This window comes from Eulemur rufifrons, chromosome 7, assembly GCF_041146395.1.
Source record: "Eulemur rufifrons isolate Redbay chromosome 7, OSU_ERuf_1, whole genome shotgun sequence".
Classification (NCBI taxonomy): Eukaryota; Metazoa; Chordata; class Mammalia; order Primates; family Lemuridae; genus Eulemur; species Eulemur rufifrons.
Genome location: NC_090989.1, coordinates 187,996,945 through 188,020,468, shown reverse-complemented (window position 1 = coordinate 188,020,468; position 23,524 = coordinate 187,996,945). Strand labels below are relative to the sequence as shown.

The window sequence follows — 23,524 nt, the reverse complement described above, 5'->3', positions numbered from 1 at the left end:
AACTCTGAATTCCTAAAGCTGTGCTTAGCTGAAAAAAAAGTTTGGTACCACTGATTTTGAAGGTCCTCTTTCTAGGCAATGAATATTATAAAAAACAGATGACACTGCTCTCCATGTTTTCTATCCCAAATATCAAAAGATCTAAGTAATTTGCCCATATAAAGTTTCAGCCCCTTTACGCTACAACAATGGGAAGTACATAGGAAGAGGCCTTCAAGGAAAATCAGTTGGAAAGAACACCTCCTTATCTCCCTCCATAAGAATAATCATTAACTCTAAAAGAAGCAGGTAGTGACACCTACTTTATTTTAATCTTCCCCACCCATCAAAACAAATGAAAATGTAATCCCTACTTTGATTCTATTCATCATTTACCCAGAACCCCCCTGAAAGCCCTTTTCCTCCCCCTTCTAATTCCCTTTGTCCTCCAGCTTCTATAGGGGAAAAGGGAAAGGTCTAATGTCATTTACAGTGGGATAGGCTTTGGTTAAGAAAATACTACACATATCTTATTAGCTACCCATAATAAAGTTGTCTCCACACAAACTGGTAATGTACCTACGACCTAAGAAGTAGCACTTACTCTGATCCAGCAGCCATATCTGAGTATGATGTATCTGATGTGGTGACTCCCAGAGGGATTGCAATGCTCATGACGTCCAACACAGCAGAGAGTGGAAATCACGGGGTCCAATTAATGGAGACTGACCACTCTGAGAGTGGGGGTGAGCTGCACAGCCTCAGCCAACATGTTATGGACATGAGGAATCCTGCCATAAAAAATGAAAATATCTAGTAAAATACCTACTATCAGACAGTTCTTAAAATTTATCCTAAATGATATTGAATATTTTTGTTTTTCTGGAACAAGGCTTTTTAAGGGATAATTATAACACAAGTACAGCCATATTATCCCATATTTACTATGTATTTCATTAATGTTCTACAAAGAGAGGTGGCAAAACATTATGTTTACTTTTTGATTTTTTTTTCTTTTCAGTCCAAGGGAAAGCCAATATCCTTCCCCCAGCTCACTAATAAGCACATTTTCCCCATTATACAATTGCCCATGAAACAAAATTTTCTAGCATAGCAAACAAGCTTTAAGATATAGGACGGTTATTAGAAATATCACAGTTTACCTAAATTCTTTAAAAATTCAAGGTCTTCATTTAAACTTTTTTCGGTCACAAATAAATGCAGTTTTACAAGTAGTCAATAATGTTATTTCTTCCAAATTAAAAGAGATCAATTGTTGTTTACATTTGATTGGATACAGCCGTTTCTTATTGTCTTTTTGTCACAGAACACTCTCTTCCTTCTTTTAAACAATTTTATTTTAACTATCATTTTGGGGGAAGATGCAATTACCTTAACAATTGTATTTGTGAGGTAATATATACTGCTACATATGAACAAAAACATAAAGCACAGAGAGGCTGTGCACGTGTGGGTGCAGAGGGCATGCAGGAAATCTCTGCATCTTTGGCTCAATTTTGCTGTGAACCTAACACAGCTCTAAAAAATAGTCTACATAAAACTCACCACTAAATCACAAAGAGAACAGTTTCATCACAAAGATTAGAGAATTTTGTATGGAAAAGCAGTGAGGAGAACTTAACTTGGTGCCCATAAACCAGTGTCATTTGGGGACGGAAATACTCACAAACCACTGATGTGTCAAAAAAAAAAAAAAAAAGGCAAAAGTGGCTTCAGATATTTGGAGGTATGGTACAAAGGGAAAAAGTTATATGATGTATAATTTTACACTATTGATTTCATATTAACGTAAAAAAAAATTAAAAGGATGAAACCATCAGCATTTTATGTGGGACGGAATAAAGTCAACATGAATGTCAAAGACCAGGTTAATAAAGATTTTTGCCAAAAAAAAAAAAGAAAAAAAGAAAAAAGACTACAAAAAGAGTCATGATTGATACATCGATTCGTAACGAGACAAATAAGACAGTAGAATAGGGGGAGCGGTAGGGCGGTGAGCGTTCCCCTACCTCCAAAAAAAAAAAAAAAAAAAAAAATTGAACAATTTTTTTTTTTTTTTTTTTTTTTTTTGAAACAGAGTCTCGCTCTGTTGCCCGGGCTAGAGTGAGTGCCGTGGCGTCAGCCTAGCTCACAGCAACCTCAAACTCCTGGGCTCAAGCGATCCTTCTGCCTCAGCCTCCTGAGTAGCTGGGACTACAGGCATGCGCCACCATGCCCGGCTAATTTTTTCTATATATTTTTAGTTGTCCATATAATTTCTTTCTATTTTTTAGTAGAGACGGGGTCTCGCTCTCGCTCAGGCTGGTCTCGAACTCCTGAGCTCAAAGGATCCGCCCGCCTCGGCCTCCCAAGTGCTAGGATTACAGGCGTGAGCCACCGCGCCCGGCCGAACAATTCTTAATACTAAAAAAATCTAAATGGAATGAAAAGTACACAATATTGATTGAATCAATCGGGGGTTTAATGTAAATTTTAAATGGTACATGGCTTGAGATGCTTGAATCTTATTTTGATATAAAAGTAGATTAATGTGGATCAGAAAACTAATTGCAAAGAGTGAATTAGGTAAAGATTTTGAAGAATGCATAAAGATAGTATACTACTTTTATGTCATTCATTTAGAATGTCACAACAGCTATAAGCTAAGCAGTTTACCGTGGTTCTAGGCTTGAAAAAACAAGATCTTACCCACGGACCTAAGCCTCTCCAAATCTGGTTTGACAATACATCTGTTTCTACCCAACTGGAGGTGACATACAGGTAGACTGAAGACTAAAATGCAAAGGAGGACCAATCTTCTTATCTACTGCTTCCTCAGAGCTCATAAAAGCAAAGTGACTGATACAACTTTCTGCCTTTGGGCCAATCTTACACTTAAATGTTTCCTTTCCCTAATAACATATCCAAACAGAATTTGGCAGTACATCTTTCAAGCCTTTGGGAAATTGGAGTAACATCTGCAAATGATAAAACAGAGAACACTTAACATGTAAGCCCAAAAGGGCATAGTTAAATACTGGGTGCTTCTGGCTACAATTCTTTCTTTAATTTTAGTATCACCATACAATTCACATTTTCTTTTAAAAAGCCCAGAAGCTGCCTAACAAGATAATCAGAATAAAGTCTCATAATGATCCTACCAACCCTGAATAGTAAAAGGAATCTGAATCATGGGTTATATTTTCAGTAAAGGAACTAAAATAAAAAGTCACTCAACACCATTAAAAACCCTTTGTTACTACCATTACTATTATATGCCCATAAAAAAATGTTGATACTTGATATTCTTTCCTAGAGCAATTTTTAAAATGAAAAGAAGGAAAAGTTACTTCAGACAGTATCTCCTTAATGAATGAATAAATGATTTCTACATTCCTTAAAGAAGTCCCAAGCCAGCTATTTTGGATAGTTGATAAATAACTTTAAGAAATATTAAGTGGTTAAATATGAATTTCTCTTTCATAAATTCTTCCATTTTCCTTCTGTCTAGTTTTTTTTTTGAGACACAGTCTCACTCTGTTGCCCAGGCTGGAGTGCCGTGGCGTCAGCCTAGCTCACGGCAACCTCAAACTCCTGGGCTCAAGTGATCCTCCTGCCTCAGCCTCCCGAGTAGCTGGGACTACAGGCATGCACCACCATGCCTGGCTAGTTTTTTCTATATATTTTTAGTTGTCCGGTTAATTTCTTTCTATTTTTTAGTAGAGACGGGGGGGGGGGGGGGGGGGGGGTCTCGCTCTTGCTTAGGCTGGTCTCGAACTCCTGACCTCGAGCGACACTCCCGCCTCGGCCTCCCAGAGTGCTAGGATTACAGGCGTGAGCCACCGCACCCGGCCTCCTTCTGTCTAGTTTTATATGACCCTTTCACTCTTCTGAAAGCAATCATAATAGATTAGCTTGGCCACCTCATTCTAAATAATGCCTTCATAATAATGACGCTTAATTAAAATTCTGATAATAAATCCATACTTCTCATAGAATCCTGAGAATAGCTCCTTCCCTCAATAACTCTGTGTAAAATGTAGCTATTAAAACGTTAACTGAAGAACCTTTAACAGATCATCCATATGCAATATATTACTGTAATATTCTAGTTTCATAAACCAAGACAACAGACTCCTAGGGTAACTCCTAGGGTAGTTTAACAAGCTTGGTATTTATACCAGTTATTTTAATTTATCACATAGTTTGGAGATGTGCCCTGGAGAGCGTATAGGAATGAACTCTGTCTCTAGGTGGAACAATTTCAAGATACATTTTACTTGTTAATTTGTCTGTTTTTTCCTACCAAAATATAAACTATAAATACAAGGATTTTTGTCTGTTCTATTCTCTGCTATATTTCCAATGGCTGAAACCATGCCTCACATATACAGAAGGTTCAAGAAATATTTGCTTGAGTAAATTATGATCACCACTACCACAATATGATTTCTGTATTCATTAAAATGCAAAAAAGAAATTAAAAGGATTTATTTGGGTCAGTCACCTTTATATAGACCTCTGAATATGAAGTCCCCCAAAATTATCTGCCAGTAGCTCTGAAGACCTAGAAAAAGTTGAGATACAAATTAGTATAGAAGATATAACATTGATGAACACACAGAATGGAATGCTACAGATTTGGTAACCGTAATTTTGTTTCATTTCTGTATAGTGCCTTTTTTACCATCCTATGTTCCATCCAGTACTAAATTTTTGTCCTTTGATCTTTATATCCTATTTTCATGTAAAGCCAAAAAGCAAATAAAGGGTAAGGAAGGAAATTATCTTTATTTGACTTAAGAAGTGGCAAATACTTATATTATTGGCTAATTTTCCCTCTCTTATGAGGTGCTTCTCTTTTCCACTGAACCCTTCCCAAATTCAGAGGCATTTCTTTAATCAAATGTCAAATTTACTCTCCAGTCAGACAAGAGCCTACCATCATCTACATTACTCCTTTCTTCCCCCTCATTCCACGCCATCTATCCTCCTGTCCTACAGAAAAAGAGTGATAAAAGTGAGTCAGTTCTATTTGTGGCCAACTCCTTAATGGAAACATGCTTTAAAAAAAAAAAAAAAAAAAAAAAAGGAGCTTTTTTGGTTTTTTGAGGGGAGACAAAGTCTCACTCTGTTGCCCTGGGTAGAGTGCAATGGTGTCATCATAGCTCAGGCCTCAAATTCCTGGGATCATGTGATCCTCTTGTCTCAGCCTCCTGAGTAGCTGGGACAACAGGTGTGCACCACTTTATTTTTAGTAGGGACAGGGTCTCACTATTGCTCAGGCTGGTCTCGAATTCCTGAGCTGAAGCAATCCTCCCACCTCAGCCTCCCAGAGTGCTAAGGATTATAGGTGTGAGCCACCACACCCGGCCAAAAAGAGTTAAAATTAATTTTCTATCCTCCAAAAAGGAAATAAAATAGGTCCCTCAGGACTTTTGGAAAAAAATAATCAGTTGCCTTTAAGTTTTCAGTGTTTTCTCCAAAAAGTCAAATTTAACATTAGTCAGAATGAGTTATTAACACATAAAAAGTTAATATATCATAAACATGAAAAGAGTCATTTATGGGATTCCAGTTACCAAGCATTAGAGGGCCATGTACTTTATTTATGTTGATTTTGTATGATTCCCAATTTTTAAAATGCTGAAAAATAAACTATTCTTAAGAAATAGTTTGGAAGAGCATACACAAAATTATTATAAAAACAAAAAGTATGAAAGTAACAGTAAAAGGAAGGAAGGAATAAAGTAAATTAAGAAGAAGCAACAGCAAAAATAAAGAACAAGAGGAAAAGGAGTAAGTATGTGAGTACACAGTAGGCGGAAATGAACGCATTAGAATTTCAATTACTTATTAACTATTTCCAGAACAATCCATCAGACTCCAGGAACACTAGTAAATTCTTGGATTCAGAAACAGAGTCAGCCTGTCTTAGGGTACCGAGAACTCTTTTGAGGAGTTACTATTTACATACAGCTTCCAGGGAAAAGGATGTTATATAGAACACACCAACAATGTTTTTTATTTACCCTATCTTTTTAATTAAGTTCAGAAATGGTCAATAGTCTCTGTATTATGATTCTGACAGTCTCTTCTCTACATGAATTGCTGAAAGCGCAAGACCCGTAAGATCTGTGTGGTCACTCTCAGAGAAGACAAACAAAAAGTGTTTTAAGAATACTTCCAATAGAGATTTCAGAAGAAGAAATTGCATCAGACAGGTGAGCCGGAAGCAGCTGGGAGACAAGAGTCCAATAAATAGCCAATCCAGTGAAAGAAATTCAGAACAAGTCTGCTTCAGTAATCCTGTGAAGAGGACTGGCAGGAAGAGGAGTGCCGCTTCAGAAAGAGAACAGGCCTCATATGCTTCAGACAGTCTTTGTGCTGAGGCTGTGGACCTTGGCCATTCTCCCAGAAATGATGCAATCCTGATGAACAAGATCTGCTGCCAGAGAAACAATTGTTAACAGCCTATGCAGACAGCAACTCAGCCAAGGAGCAATCTCTGATCAACTCTCTCCATAAATCATCATAACTCCAAATCTCTGTTCCTTAATTTCAGAATCTGACAAAATACAAGTAAACAGTATATATTTAGTTATATAAGAACAAGCCATTTTCTCAAAATATCCTTTTTAATTGCTTTGGCTGTCACCTATCACCATCATTAAATTTTAAATAAAAAAGCATTTTTACTTTTATAAACATATTTTTCCAAGCATATTAACAGTAAGTTATTTACATATGCTTATTTTCCTTACTCATAAGAAAACCTTTTGAGACTCTGAAATCTATCACTCAATTAGGAGATTTCAAAATAAAAGACAAATATGTACACTTACTAATTCAGGGCCAGAAACGTATATTTTATATATTTTTGAAATTAGGCCAGGCGCCGTGGCTCACGTCTGTAATTCTAGCACTTTGGGAGGCCCAGGCGGCAGGATCGCTTGAGGCCAGGAGTTCCAGACCAGCCTGAGCAACAAAACCTGACCTGTCCCTATAAAAAATAGAACACTTAGCCAGGTGAGGTGATGCTCGATTGTAGTCCCAGCTATTTAGGATGCTGAGGCAAGGAGGATCCCTTGAGCCCAGAGTTTGAGGTTACAGTGAGCTACCATGATGCCACTGTACTCTAGCCTGGGTGACAGAGTGAAACTCTGTCTTTACCCAAAAAAAAAAAAAAAAAAAAAAAGAGAGAGAGAGAGAAATAAATTATATAAAACTCAATATGTTAAATATTGACATCTATTAGAGGAAAAAAGAAAAAAATCTATTCTCATTTAGGCTGACATAAATAAAATGTAGCTTAAACAGTAATGACATCCACCTTCCTAAAGGGCAACAATGTTACTTCAGATCTTACTAGAAGGGTCCATGATTATTTTCATCTTACTAGCCACAATTTACTAATTTAGAATCCAATTTAAAAATATACTGGGCCCAGGCATGATGGTTCACGCCTGTAATCCCAGCACTTTGGAAGGATTGCTTGAGCTCAGGAGTTTGAGACCAGCCTGTGCAAGAGCAAGACCCCGTCTCTAACTAAAAGAAAAAGAAAAAATTAAGTGGGTATGGTGGTGTGCACCTGCAGTTCTAGCTACTGGGAAGGCAGAGGCAGAAGGATTGCTTGAGCCCAGGTTTGAGGTTACTGTGAGCTACGGTAACACCACAAACCCTGTCTCAAATAAATAAATAAAATAAAATTCCTCACCAGAATCCTCATATCCTAGGCCTAGTTTCTTGTTCAGAAGTTTTGGTATCAGTTTGTTCACACAGTATTGTTAGAAAATTGTAAGAATTTTTTTCTCACTTACTAAATAAAAGATCCTGCTGCAACAAATCTGTTGTCTAAACTCCAACTAGCCAGAAGCCACAAACAACTAAATTTCCTTTTGAAAGCAATAACCCTTCAACTAGGACTCACTAAAAAACACAAGCATCTAAGATATATTCTTAAATCAGTATCTTTAGCCTAATTTATTCTTAAATTTATTCTACTAAATAATAAAAATTAACAGACATACAGAACATGAAGCACTAAAAAAATCTTTACTAGGCCAATAAATGAATAAATTTAACTCAGTTAAGAAAAAAAAATTCAGAAAAAAATCTCAACAAGGGTTAAAAAAGCCAATAATTTTAAGATTCAATTTCTGAACCTGATTACTGAAAATTTTGTTATACATGTAAATTGAATTTCTTCTTAAATACTTCTACTTCTTTAGTTTCTCTTTTTAATTACTTAACAAAATAATAAAAGGAGAAATAATATTGGCAGGTTTTTAAATTTTGGTATGATGATTTTTACCCTCCATTTTTAAATCACAGAACACTCCAAAATGTAATAAATATGTGAATGCAGGCCGGGCGCGGTGGCTCACGCCTGTAATCCCAGCACTCTGGGAGGCCGAGGTGGGCGGATCGTTTGAGCTCAGGAGTTCGAGACCAGCCTGAGCAAGAGCGAGACCCCATCTCTACTAAAAAAATAGAAAGAAATTATATGGACAGCCGGGCATGGTGGTGCATGCCTGTAGTCCCAGCTACTCGGGAGGCGGAAACAGGAGGATCGCTTGAGCTCAGGAGTTTGAGGTTGCTGTGAGCTAGGCTGACGCCACGGCACTCACTCTAGCCTGGGCAACAGAGTGAGACTCTGTCTCAAAAAAAAATTAAATAAATAAATATGTGAATGCATTTTATCTACATGACCAACTTGTTTTGAGAACTAATGTGGCAGCTGCATTATATGCTTATCTTCCATCTCCAACCCAAAGGCAAATATCTCAAGTAAAAACACTGCAGATGTACAAGACATACAGCTTTTTACGTCAGAAGAAATGTATGTTCAGAAAAAGTACTACATTAGAAGTCAGAAAACTTGAGTTCTACCCTACAGTTCAATTATTAATAGTATGATGACCTCAGAAAAATCACTTTACATAGATGACCCTAAATTCCTCCAAGTAAAATCTTCATTGTATTTCTTCCTGCTCCAAATTTCTATGAATCTTGGCACTGCTGCCAACTGGCTTAGGCAATTTTACATAATGTCTCAAAATCTCAGTTTTCTCATCTTTACAATAAAAATATTGTTTAATAATAATACCTGTCCTGCTGACTCACAGGTGTACATGGACTAGTATGTGTAGCAAATAAGAGTTTAAATGGCTCTTTGGTCCCTTTAAGTATATGTGAAGAAAGAGGAGCTGCTGCTAATAACCTGAATGTGGCTAAAAATTGTTTTTGCTCTTCTCCAACAGCATGTATTTCAATCTTGCTACAGCAGATAATGGGGAAAGAAGAAATGTGGGGAACATAAAAAAAATGTAAGAGAGGCAAGTGATAGCCATTAGGAGAAACAGGTAGGAGTTACTGGAAAATCAAGAGATAAACTCTAAGGAAAGAATACTGAGAAATACGGTGAAACATCCATGTAATTGGGACAATGTAAGTTAGTCTTACAATCTAAAGCAAGTTAATGCAGGCAAAGGACTTAGGAGTTCAGAACTGAAGAGAAAGAATAAAAGAAAGACTAACTGGGGTAAATGTTGAGAGACTAAAGAACCATCAGGATTTAGTAATTTAAAGCCAAGATAACATTTTCCTTTTCTCCCATCTCTTCTCCTACACCAATTTATCCCCTGGTTCCTTTGCCTAAATTTTATACTCCCTCTAGGGGCTACCAGGCTTGGCACAATAAATCAATTTCTATAAAATAGTTCCAAGTTTACTAGCACAGGAGGTAATAAAAAGCCAACTTCAGGCCGGGCGCGGTGGCTCACGCCTGTAATCCTAGCACTCTGGGAGGCCGAGGCAGGTGGATCGCTCGAGGTCAGGAGTTCGAGATCAGCCTGAGCAAGAGTGAGACCCCGTCTCTACTAAAAATAGAAAGAAATTATATGGACAACTAAAATATATATATACAAAAAATTAGCCGGGCATGGTGGCGCATGCCTGTAGTCCCAGCTACTCGGGAGGCTGAGGCAGGAGGATGGCTTGAGCCCAGGAGTTTGAGGTTGCTGTGAGCTAGGCTGAAGCCACGGCACTCACTCTAGCCCGGGCAAGAGTGAGACTCTGTCTCAAAAAACAAACAAAAAAAAAAGCCAACTTCAAAAACTCCTACTTTGGTTCATAGTAAGAATTTCTTTCCCCATGAAAAAATTTCATTGATAGCAAATACTACAGAGGCCAAGTCATACTTATTAACAGTAGTACTTGGAGTGGGAGAGGAAAGTGGCAGTAGGATAAGACTACATACCATAAATAAGAGAACTAAATACTATGATCTTAAATTATTTAAAGTTGACAGTGAATAAAAACAAGTATTTCATTTATAACCCATTTAGCAATGATAAACAGACATTCACTACTAAACTAAATAACGACACACAGACTCTTTGTATCCTTAACAAGAATCAGGAAGATTTCAGGCTTCAAATAAAGATGATACCCACAAAGAATTTAGATTGACCTATACTCTTTCTGAAGGTTCTAGCCTACTATGTTCTGAGGCTAAGAGCATGCTATAGAGACCTCTCACCGTATCATGGTAGGAAAAGAGCCTCTCAGACCTCTATACTTGCCTCCCCTGTGAATTCAGACCTTTTCCATTTTCAAACCTTGAAATGGGCACCACTTTTACTTATTCTAGATGAAGTGGGTTGTGTACATTTATGAGGCAATAATACCTGTATTTTTATTTTTATTAGTTTAGGCAAAATTTCTCCAATTAAAAAAAGAGTTTTAGGGTTTAGAGTCTAATTCATTATTTTATAGATGAAGAAACAGAGCTACAAAAAGATTAACTTGTAGGAAGTCACACACATAGTAGTAGAGTTCAGAAGAAAGAAAATCAGAATTTTAATGTATAGCCTCTATTTATTAAAGCAATTACTACTTACTTTAGATAGCAACATCTGAATTAAAACTAACTTTTTGTTAGGTGCTGTTAGACAACAAGTCCAGATTAAAATTCCTGGCTCTCTTGGTATTAATACCAAGATTTGCCACTTTTTTCTTTATTCATCATTCATTCATTCATTCAACAAACATGAAGTAACTACCATGTATATAAAAACTATGTTATGTACTATTTTAAGATATTTCTCTGTTTAAAATAGAGAGGGTAGGCAATTCTCAAACTGTTTAGGTTTGCCTATGTGCCAAGTATTTTATTTTCATAACCATGAAGGGGGGAAAAAAATAAAATCTTAAGCTGAGCCTCTACAATTAATGAATCAAATTCTGAAAGGAAAATAATACCCTCTCCCCAAAGAAAGAAAACCCTCAACCACTCCACAGTTTACCAGTGAAAGAGTCTCTTATAGAAAAAGGTTCTTTTATAAATCCCTTAAATTGTTTAGACAACACTTATCATTGATTAGTTTCATGGAAAATTCTATGAAGAATGATGGCCAACAAGCAGCAAGAATTCTCAAAATACAGAAAAGAACCTGATGATACATGTTCTGTGATCACATGGCGAACTATGTGGCTATGTATACAGCAATAAAGGCACTTAATGCTTAATTCTGATAAGCACTATAGAGTCCCCCTCTCCCACCAATGGTTCTATCAATACTTATATTTAACTTATAAAAATAATAAATGCTTGTAAAAATATGCAATCATTGCCAAAGCATAAAAACCAGAAGTAAAATTCTCATGTAACTTCACTCCCGCCAAGACACCTCAAAGATAAAAGTGATAACCCTTTTTATCTTTTCTATGTAACCTCCTTTTTAAAAGCTTAGCAGTAAGTTTTGGATATCTTTTTATGAGTATGCACAAACCTACTCCTTTCTCTTAAATGATGTTGCAGTATTGTATTTCATGGATCTACTGTAATTTAAATCAATCCTCTGGAGGTAGCTGTTTAGGTTATCTCTCACTTCCAATAATATATGCAATGCTGTACTTAACACCTTCCCTTACACATCTGTAAAACATTTCCTTGGGACAAATTTCTAGAAGTAGAACTGCTAGAATAGCAAGAGAATATGAGATAACAAGCCACACTCCAGAAAGTTAAAACCATTTTACATTCCCACTAACATTTGAGTCCTTGATTAACATGGTAGGGAGGCTAAATTTCCTCATGAGGTTTAAAATAATTTCAATTCTAACTTTCCTCATACAGTCTTTTCTGTAGATTCTCTACATTCTAAAAGAAAACGCTAAAATGAAAGTTTACTGCAAATTTGCAACAATTATGTGATTCACTTTTAAGACTACTACTGATTAAATGTGCTCTTGTCCTCTAACCTTACATACTAAACAGATCTCAGTTGCTTTTTCACTAAGTTTGCGTTAGGATCCTCAAAATGAAGCCTAGATGAAGCAATATTTCAGATCCAAAGTATTATCTTATCCCTTGAGATAACATTTTATTCTTTTAATAAAATGCACCAAGCTCTAAATTTCTTCTTCCAGTAATGAAAAAACAAATTATACTAGCCATCTGTAATCTGGCTGGCATCTGTAGAGCTCTGACTGAAAATGCAAGTAAACCAGATCTGAGCTCTTCGTTTTTCAAACCGATTATCAAAACTCTGTTCTAGCAGTTATGTCTCAGAGGTATAAAATGTGATGCTTCATTTTTAATCACCTTTGGAAAAAGAAGAAACCTAGACACTGTAAGAGGTTTATTTATACCAATTTACTAAAAGATAAGAGACAAGATATTGACTTGATTTGCACTGAAGGTGCAAATTCATTTGGTACACTTCATCATGATACCTGACACCCACATGGTCTAAATCCATGCTCTGGCCAAATGGAAGTGGGGGGGACCTTTCCTTTTTCTTGTGCTGGCACTAGCACCTTATTGAAAGCTGGGATGTAGAACTATTCTTTGAAATGTTTCACAGATCATCTTTTAGCAATCCATTCACCAACATTACTCACCTTATGATTTCAAGGTTACATTATAGCAACAAATTGGTCCCACAACCTCTGAGGTCTCAACTCTCCAATCTACTCTACATTCTTCCATGATGTTAACTGTTCTAGAACATAACTTTGATCATTATCATTCCACTATTAGGAATCTACAATGGCTCCCTTAATTCTTATTGGGTTACTTCAAACTCCTTTGCCTGAATGGAACAAGACTTTCTTTGTTAATTAGCTATTAACCCATTTCTTCTTCAAAATTTTGTTCACACTATTTATCCTGTCTGATGTGGCCAATCTTATGTTATTTATAACCTCTCCCCGTTGATTATTTTACAGCAAATCCCAAAAATATCAGTTGTGTATATCCTATTTGTTGAGGGCAGTTGTCCCTTATTTATCATAACAATGGATGATAAGATGTATAAGAGGGGCATGCTTATCATGATGAGAGGTGATAGGGAATCAAAGACTTTCATTCTTTTGCAGAAGTTCAGACCAATAAAAACTTTTGCATTTAGGCCAGGTGGGGTAGGTCACGCCTGTAATCCCAGCACTATGGGAGGATGAAGTGGGAGGATTGCTTGAGGTCAGGAGTTCAAGAACAACCTGAGCAAGAGTAAGACCCCACCTCTACAAAAAAAAAAAAAAAAAAAAAAAGAAAGAAAGAAAGATTAGCTGGTGTGGTGGTGCACACCTGTAGTCTCAGCTACTTGGGAGGCTGAGGCAGGAGGATTGCATGAGCCTAGGAGTTTGAGGTTGCTGTGAGCAATGATAATGTCACTGCACTCTAGCCCGGGAGACAGAGAAAGACCCTGTCAAAAAAAAAAGGGGGGGGGGTATGTGTTTCATCCATTGCTAGATTTGCTGAGCAATGCTTAGGTTTTATAATTATAAACTTATGTTTATTAAAAATGTCTTAATCACCAAAACATCTTAAGAAAAAAATCACTATAAACAACTATTTTTATGACATGAGTTTGCTGATAATAAAATTTCTTACATTCTTGGGAATGCAAATTTCTCCTTACAGAAGAACTGCCAGTATATATATTACCCACAGCTGTGACACAACATTCCTATATGCTATAAGCCAATATATAAAAATGGGTGAAACACCCCAAAGCAGACAGATAAAGTTAAATGTGATATTCCATAAATCTGTGCACTAAAGATAAGGATTGATTACATTACACAAGTGATGGCTCACATGTGAGGTATGTGACCAGCTGTTCTTATTTTTAGTGAGCTGTCTCTTATAGTACTAGAAGAGTCTTAAGAGTTGTGACAGACTTAGGCTCACCTACTCTGAAGCCCACTTTCCAGTGGAAAAATAACTCAGTAAAGACAATGAGTGTCATATAACAATTTGGATGTATATGGATGATTCCTATCTGAATGACAAAGCATACATATCTTAAAATCTAGTTATTGGTGACTTAGGCCCAAATCACTGTCAATGCAAATATACAACACTACACAGTACTACTCAAGTACTCATCATAAACTATGTTGGTAACAATGACACTAAACTTAGAATAATTTATAAATTAAAAAGTAACAGCAAGGCCAAGGCTCAGGCTTGTAATCCTAGCATTCTGGGAGGCTGAGGTGGGATTGCTTGAGGTCAGGAGTTCAAAACCAGCCTAAGCGAGAGCGAGATGCCCATCTCTACTAAAAATAGAAAGAAATTATATGGACAACTAAAAATATATAGAGAAAAAATTAGCCAGGCATGGTGGCGCATGCCTGTAGTCCCAGCTACTTGGGAGGCTGAGGCAGGAGGATTGCTTGAGCCCAGGAGTTTGAGGTTGCTGTGAGCTAGGCTGATGCCACGGCACTCTAGCCTGGGCAACAGAGCCAGACTCTGTCTCACAAAAAAAAAGTAACAGCATTTGATTCAGGAAGGTAAGAAAAAGAAAAAGAAAAAGAAAAAGAAAGAAAGAAAAAAAAGTAACAGCAGGCCAGACACCCTGGCTCATGCCTGTAATCCCAGCACTTTGGGAGGCTGAGGTGGGAGAGCTGCTTGGGGCCTAGAGACAACATAGAGATGCTATCTCTAAATAAATAAATAAATAAATAAACAAACAAATATATAAATTAGCCCACCTGTAGTCCCAGCTATTCAGAGGCTGAGGCAAGAGGATCATTTGAGCCCAGGAGCTAGCTGTAGACTGCACTAAACTATGATGATGCCACCGCACTCCAGTGGCAGGGCGAGACACTGTCTCAAAAAGCAAAACAGAACAAAAACCAAACCAAACCCTAAACAAACACATAACAAAAACCTAGGCTGTATTTACTCATATAGCATGTTACAAGCAAAATTAAATCTTTGGAAAGGTGAGCACATTTATTTCCCTTGAAACCCATGAGACTGAACATCTTTGGACCTGCTAGCTAGCAGGGCTCGTTAAGACACCCAGGATCTTCAACAGCTGCCATCATCCAGAACATTAAAAATATTTAACTTACTTATGGATTACAAAAATTTTCTGTGGAGATCTTAATATGAAAAATGATTTTAAAGCCTTGACACAGATGTTCATCTTTGATTCAGTTTCAGTAGACATTTCATTTGTATTTGGGCCAAAATGCTCATGTTATTAAAAATACTAATAAAAATTCAGCCCCAGGACATTGACAAAATAGTACTTTTTAGTTAATGATACAACTGGCATAATAAGGTGCTCGAAATTCTTCTACAAACTATAATCACAACCATATACCATGCTAAATTTTCCCAGTTATTTTACTGTCTCATTTAATTATCTTTGTTGGTTTTCCTGTCATATCAGAGTTTGACTTAAGGCAAAGCCCAGAATTCTAGCACTGAATAAAGTGGAGTAAAACATGAAGTACCTTAGGTTTCCATTTATCTATTTTCCTTTTCATTAAAACATCTATTTATAAACTTATTTTTTCCTAAGTAAAATATTTTCAAATGCTGAACATTGTTTTTGAATACTTTATTTACTTTTCCAATACTCATTCATCAACAGAAAAACTCAATATTAAAAAAATCCCATGCCTCAGATTTTAACAAAGTTCTGTATATGTATACCATATATATAATGTGTGTGTATACACACACACACACACACACACTTAAAAGTAGTGGTTCCCAATCGTTTGGGGGAAGATTGTTTTCTGAAAGCATAAAAATCTTTAACTATTAGGAAAATAGTAAAAACTATACTATGAAGAGCTAGTAATACTTTGCACAGGATCCCTTTTTATTTTTTTATTTTTTAGACAAGGTCTCGCTTTGTTCCTTGGGCTAGAGTGCAGTGGCATCATCACAGCTCACTGCAACCTCCAATTCCTGGGCTCAAGCGATCCTCATGTCTCAGCCTTCCAAGTAGCTGGGACTACAGGCTCATGCCAGCATGCCCAGCTAATTTTTAAATTTTTTTGTAGAGATAGGGTCTCACTATACTGCCTAGGCTAGTGTGGAACTCCTGCCTCAAGCAATCCTTCCACCTCAGCCTCCCAAAGTGCTAGGATTACAGGAGGTGAGCCACCATGCCCTAGCCCCTTTCATTTTATGTCCTTAAAGACCATTATCTATTTCCTTTCATTTTATGTCCTTAAAGACCATTATCTATTTAAGCCAAGACAGGACTAAAAAGTTCATACCCTGGTAAATACATGAAACGATATACTATGGGTGACAAAAAGGGAGACAAAAAAAATCCCTACCTTAGAAGGTACCCGACCCCCCCCCCTCACCGCCCCCGACCTACTGGACCAAGCAGCAAAGCACAAAGAAGCCACCTTGTAAAAGTAATGATACTCATACTCATCCCTGAATTCTAAGACAAATGAACAAAAACATGACCAATGGCTTTTCAATGAATTTGGGATTTCTTAAGCATCCACTAAGAGTTGATATCACTTTTTACATTTTAAATTCCAATTCTTCCCACATCTGTGTATGTAAGCAAAAAGGAAACTCATTTACTCTAGTACCAGTATTTAAAACTGGATCCTGGGTCTAAATAGCTTATGATTGTTTTTCTAGGGGATTTCAAACTTTAATAGTTCTTAGCTATTATTTGAGCACACATGCTCACATCATTCCTGGTTTGGAGAACTACTCAAAGGAGACAAAATTTGCCTTAATCTCTTCTTAAAGAGGATCTAAAATGAACGTTTATTTGCTTATCATACTGTTACAATACAAAAACTAATTTACAAACTGAAAAAGTTTTACAAATGTTCCAGAGCTACTTGTCATCATTCCTTACTCTATTTAGATGTGTTACTAATGCTTTCCATTTTTAAAAAGCATTTTTTTGAAAAAAATATAGAGCTTATCAAACACAGTTCAGTGTGCATCTATGCCATGTTGATACAAATAAAACTAGGCTTCAATCTCTAAGTAGCAAAATTATTTAGATTTTTAAAATTAAAACTGGAATTCACAGATCATTTATGATAAGAAAACAATTGCTTTCAAAGGTGGGCTTCATAGTTGTTTGTTGCTTAGTCCAATAGGTCAAAAGGAGGCACCTCATCAGACTGAAGAAGGATTAACTGAGTCTAGTATCTGTTGCTCCCCTAGGAACCAAATCTCAGAGTATTTGTAGTTCTTAAATTTTTTGGAAGGTGATCACTAATTTCTATGAGACTATGAACCCTTTCCTCAGAAAAATGCAAAGAAAAAATCTTAACCTTCTAGGGATTCACAGGCCTCTGGCTCTACACCCTTTCCTGAACTGTAGCCAGTATGGGATAAAGGAAGCCCCAAAGTGACTGAATGGTAAGGTATGGGTGTTTGTAAAAGGCCTATTAACTTTTTTAAAAAATATACACCAAGGATTCCAATTACTCTAGTAAGCAGGCGGCGGCGGGGGAGGGGGGATGACAATGACAAAACTACAGATGGGCGGCAATAAAGTCAGGAGGAAAGAGAAGGGCAGATTTTATCAGTAGAGGTGGAAGGCTCTAATTAAATAAGGTAGGTGATATAGTATAATGAAAAGATCTTGGAATCATACGGATGTGGCTCACCCCATTACTAGCTGTGTGACCACTCTGATTCAGTTTGTTCATTTGTAAATCACCTCATATTACTGTTTTTAAAATTAAGTGAGGTAAGGCCAGGCATGGTGGCTAACGCCTGTAAGCCCAGCACTCTGGGAGGCCAAGGTGGGAGGACTGCTTGAGGTCAGGAGTTCAAGACCAGCCTGAGCAACAGTGAGACGCGATTTCTACTAAAAATAGAAAAATTAGCTGGGCGTGGTGGCGCATGCCTATAGTCCCAGCTACTTGGGAGGGTGAGGCAGGATTGCTTGAGCCCAGGAGTTTGAGGTTGCTCTGAGCTAGGCTGGTGCCATGGCACTCTAGCCCAGGCAACAGAGCGAGACTCTGTCTCAAAAAAAGAAAAAGAAAAAAAAAAATTGAGATAATTTTCATAAAAGAACCTAGGCAAGATACTCGGCATGCTGCAAGGTGTCCAATTTTGGTATGGAGGATTACAATATTAGGGAGAAATAGAACAAAGGGAACGAGGAAGGCAAATAGGAACTGCTTTCCTGCTTCCAAGGCCATTGTAACAATTGGAAAAGAGAAACCTGTGGTTAGAGTCTTGTAGTAGCTTGTCCCTAAGGTTTGGTAATAGCCACAGAATTATCTACACTCTCACTCAAATATTGTTTATTTCCTTAGATAAATCTTCACCATTTGGCATTAATCTGATATTTATAAGATATCTTTTCAGAAATTCAACCATCTCATAAAATGAGATCTGCACACTGAACATACTATTAATCAACCCATTTGCTTCCTCAGTGTTCTGGTCAGGAATGCTTTCCAGAATCTGTAGACTTTTCCTTCTTTCTTTTGTAGAGACAGGGTCTCACTCTGTCACCCAGGGTGGAGTGTACAGTGGCACAATCATAGCTCAGTGCAGCCCCAAACTCCTGGGCTCAAGCAATCCCCCTGCCTCAGCCTCCTAAGTAGCTGGGACGATAGGTGCATGCCCCCATGCCTGACATGGTTTTTTTTCTTTCTTTTTCTTTTTAAAAGACTGGGTCTCTCAATGTTGCCCAGATTGGTCTTGTACTCCTAGCCTGGCCTCAAGCAATCCCCTCCAACCTCAGCCTCCAGAGTAGCTGGGATTACAGTCTTGAGTCACTGTGCCCAGCTGGTATAGACTTCTATAATATAATATAATATAATATGTAAATTTCCCTTTTAGTACAAAGTCATTATATGTCTATGTAGGCTACCCTATTTTTCTGTTGATTGGAAATAATCACGTGGTAAGCGAAGAAACTGGGCTCAGAAGGTAAGCAGTACCAACAGGGAGAGAGAAACTGAAGAAAGGCACCTTCTAAGGCAGGGATCTAATTACGTTCACCCACCACAGCCAAGTCTATGAATACTTTTATTTTAAAATTTAAACCTTTCGGCCGGGCGCGGTGGCTCACGCCTATAATCCTAGCACTCTGGGAGGCCGAGGTGGGCGGATCGTTTGAGCTCAGGAGTTCGAGACCAGCCTGAGCAAGAGCGAGACCCCATCTCTACTAAAAATAGAAAGAAATTACATGGACAGCTAAAAAGATATATAGAAAAAATTAGCCGGGCATGGTGGTGCATGCCTGTAGTCCCAGCTACTTGGGAGGCTGAGACAGGAGGATCCCTTGAGCCCAGGAGTTTGAGGTTGCTGTGAGCTAGGCTGACGCCATGGCACTCACTCTAGCCTGGGCAACAGAGTGAGACTCTGTCTCAAAAAAGAAAAAAAAAAAAATTTAAACCTTTCTATTAAGAAAAATTTCAAGTATGAAAGTGAAACTGCCTAAAGAATTTCATTTACTTATTATCCAGTTTCAACAATTACCAACTTGATCTTATTTCACCTATTACTTCCTCTGCGTTCAACATACCATTTCATCCATAAATATAATTATCAGCATGTAATTCTAAAAGATAAAGATTCTTTTAAAAAACAAAACGTGTTGGCCGGGTGAGGTGGCTCACGCCTGTAATCCTAGCATTCTGGGAAGCCGAGGGAATCGCTCAAGGTCAGGAGTTCGAGACCAGCCTGAGCGAGAGCGAGACCCCGTCTCTACTAAAAATAGAAAGAAATTATATGGACAGCTAAAAATATACATATAGAAAAAATTAGCCAGGCATGATGGCGCATGCCTGTAGTCCCAGCTACCAGGGAAGCTCAGGCAGAAGGATTGCTTAAGCAGCCCAGGAGTTTGAGGTTGCTGTGAGCTAGGCTGATGCCACAGTACTCTAGCCCGGGCAACAGAGACTGTCTCCAAAAAAAAAAAAAAAAAAAATGCACTTTAGTTCTTAACTTGTTTTGGGAGGCAGGAGGGGTGAGAAGAAGAGGTAAAATACCTTTAATCCACCATTTTGTCCTTTCCTAGAACTCCCATTCCCATATCTAAAATACTATAATTTAAACTGAATTTATTTTAGCACTCTTCCTCAATCTCATTCCAATCCCAAAGTATTAAAAACAAAAACAAACAAACCTGAAGGAATGAGCAATCTGGTGTTATATAACTTCATCTTAAAATTCTAGAGTTAAAAAAAATCCTGCAACTCTGGTCAGCATACACTGTGTACCCCAAAACCACTTCAAATAATATAATTTCTAACAATGTTTGAAAAGGATACAGATCGTGAAAAGGAGACTTGCTTCCTTTAAGCTTTCTTCACTATTAAATTTTAAAATGCGATTATATTTATTTAGCAAGCATTGGTATATATGTAAAGCCAAAGCCCTGAAATTTCAGCTAGATACCAAATACTCCTTTATTAACAGTTGGTTCTTTTCATATAACCAATGAAGTCATGAAAATCAGGTGTTATTTACAGTATATGAACATTACTTATCCTAAGTGAGGTTCAGATAGTTCATAGAATTGACCAAATATTCATAATAACAACTTCCAAAATAAAAAAATAAAAGCTAACATTTACTGGGTGCTTATTTTGTACCAGCCACTTTTGGGGGGGCGGGGGGGGGAGGGGGGAGAAGGTCTTGCTCTGTTGCCCAGGCCAGAGTGCAGTGGTGCAATCATTGCTCACTGTAACTTCAAACTCCTGGGCTCAAGTGATCCTCCTGCCTCAGCCTCCCAAGTAGCTGGGACTGCAGGCATGCACCACAACACCAGGCTAATTTTTAAAAATTTTATTTTTGTAGAGATAGGGGTCTCACTATGTTGCCCAGGCTGGTCTAGAACTCCCAGCCTCAAGTGATCCTCCTGCTTTGGTCTCCCAAAGTGCTGAGATTACAGGCATGAGCCATTATGCCATCCAGCCGTTGTTTCTTTAATCACTTTACATGCATCAGGTCATGTAATGCCCACAACTTTAGGAGGAAGGTACCATTCCTATTTGTCCAAAGAATTAAATTCAACGAGAAACTTAGCCAAAGCCAGAGCAAGAAAACCGCAGCTAGAATCTGAAGCAAGGTTTACCTAATTTCAGAACCTTCACATTCTTAATCACTATTTCTTCACCATTTGATATATCTTGATTTAATATTTTTAAGCCTATATTCACTAGAATGTGACATATTGCTAAAATATGATACTGTATCTTTAAGATACAAGGAAAGATAAAACAAATTTAATATTTAACAGGTTCAAGACTTTTTAAAACTAGCACTCTTGGGAAGCCGAGGTGGGTGGATCGCCCAAGGTCAGGAGTTCGAGAGCAGCCTGAGCAAGGGCGAGACCCCGTCTCTACTAAAAATAGAAAGAAATTATTTGGACAGCTAAAAATATATATAGAAAAAATTAGCCAGGCATGGTGGTGCATGCCTGTAGTCCCAGCTACTTGGGAGGCTGAGGCAGAAGGATTGCTTGAGCCCAGGAGTTTGAGGTTGCTGTGAGCTAGGGTGATGCCACGGCACTCTAGCCCGGGCAACAGAGTGAGACTGTCTCAAAAAAAAAAAAAAAAAGACTTTTTAAAAGATTTAATTTTTTTTTTTTTTTTTTTTTTTGAGACAGAGTCTCACTCTGTTGCCCAGGCTAGAGTGAGTGCCGTGGCATCAGCCTAGCTCACAGCAACCTCAAACTCCTGAGCTCAAGGGATCCTCCTGTCTCAGCCTCCCGAGTAGCTGGGACTACAGGCATGCACCACCATGCCCGGCTAATTTTTTTTTTCTATATATATTTTTAGCTGTCCATATAATTTCTTTCTATTTTTAGTAGAGATGGGGTCTCGCTCTTGCTCAGGCTGGTCTCGAACTCCTGAGCTCAAACGATCCGCCCACCTCGGCCTCCCAGAGTGCTAGGATTATAGGCGTGAGCCACCGCGCCCGGCCCAAGATTTAATATTTTATTTAAAACATACAAAATCAGCTAAGTTGCATTTTAAATGACAAACTTAAAAAATAGATATCCTTTCTAAAGAACACCTAAATTTCAGGGCAAAAAGTGAACCATTAAAAAAATATTAATTGATGAGCTCTCTATTACAAGTAGCACCAGTGTCCTAAGGGTACCTGAAATCACCAGAGACAAGTATGATCTCACATTTCAAGAGACATTTTTTTTTTTTACTAGAGAAAGGAAGTTTCTTAGCTTAAACTGCTTACATGAAGCCAAGAAATTCTGGTTCCTAAAAAAGAACAGAAAAGTTCATGTTCCTCTTCTATGGCATAAAAATATTTATTAGTAATTAAAAAATCTAGGAGGAGATAGTTTTAGTAAATGAACTAACTTAAATGCTTCTTGTGTTTCTTGTGTTATAAAAGAAGTATCATGACAAAATTTCACTTTGAATATTCATGATGATTCTCCTGAGTCTTACATATAGGGAAAGGACTTGGCAGAAGAGCCTAGAATAGAAGCTTGATTTTTCTGACTATATCCAGCTTTGTAAATTCCACTTAATAACCATATAAGTATTTTACATAATTGTAAAACAAAAAGTAACCTCATTGTTTATCAAGCTGGTGGCATAGCATAACCACATAGAGAAGAACTATTCCAAGTGATTTCAAAATACTGTAGTTTGTACACAGTCATGTGCCACATAATGACATTTTGGTCAAGTAGTGACCACCTATATGATAGTGGTCCCATAAAGTTATAATGGAGCTGCCTTATATAGGTGTACCATTTTTATCTTCTATGCCATATTTTTACCATATCTTTTCTACGTTTAGGTACACAAATACTTACCACTGTGCCATAAATACCTACAGGGTCCGGCACAGTAACATGCTATACAGGTTTGTAGCCTAGGAGCAACACGCTATACCATAAAGCCTAGGAGTGTAGCAGGCTATACCACATAGGTTCATGTAAGTACACTCTATCATGTCTACACAACGATGAAATCACCTAATGACACATGACTGTATCTCTAAGGGCAAAAAGAAATGAAAAAACAAAACAAAAACCCACTTTCCAATAATCATATTGTTCTGTCACTTTAAAACTTTGTATATTGTGGCACAATGCAAAGAGAAATTACACTGGTGTTAGTGGAAACTGAGATTTTGGACACGGGACAAAGGATCAGGTTTACATAAAAATTCTGAATTTGAAATGGAAGTTAACAAGTACCAACAACTGAGTATTTTTGAAAAGAAAGAAAACATTTTTTAGCTTTGTCCACTGAAAAGGTCTAGAAACAAGGACCAATCCAAGAGCAATGAACACTCCCA

General features: G+C 37.5%; 1 protein-coding gene across 9 annotated transcripts in view; it reads right to left on the bottom strand.

Annotated features, from left to right (window-relative positions):
* SETD5 (SET domain containing 5) overlaps positions 1-23,524 on the bottom strand; it is a 91,817-nt gene that overhangs the window by 56,477 nt on the left and 11,816 nt on the right. For 6 of the 9 annotated variants that reach the window (XR_011234106.1, XM_069476061.1, XM_069476060.1 and 3 more), the window contains exons 2-3: positions 4,487-4,546; positions 584-770 (exon numbers count right to left, since the gene is read on the bottom strand). Coding sequence is in view for 3 of the 9 variants with exons in the window: in XM_069476058.1 (XP_069332159.1) it covers positions 584-654 (71 nt within the window). In the remaining 6 variants the exon portion in view is untranslated. Of the gene's footprint in view, positions 1-583; positions 771-4,486; positions 4,547-23,524 lie in introns of those variants that run through there. The other 3 variants (XM_069476054.1, XM_069476057.1, XM_069476052.1) reach the window with 1 other exon arrangement.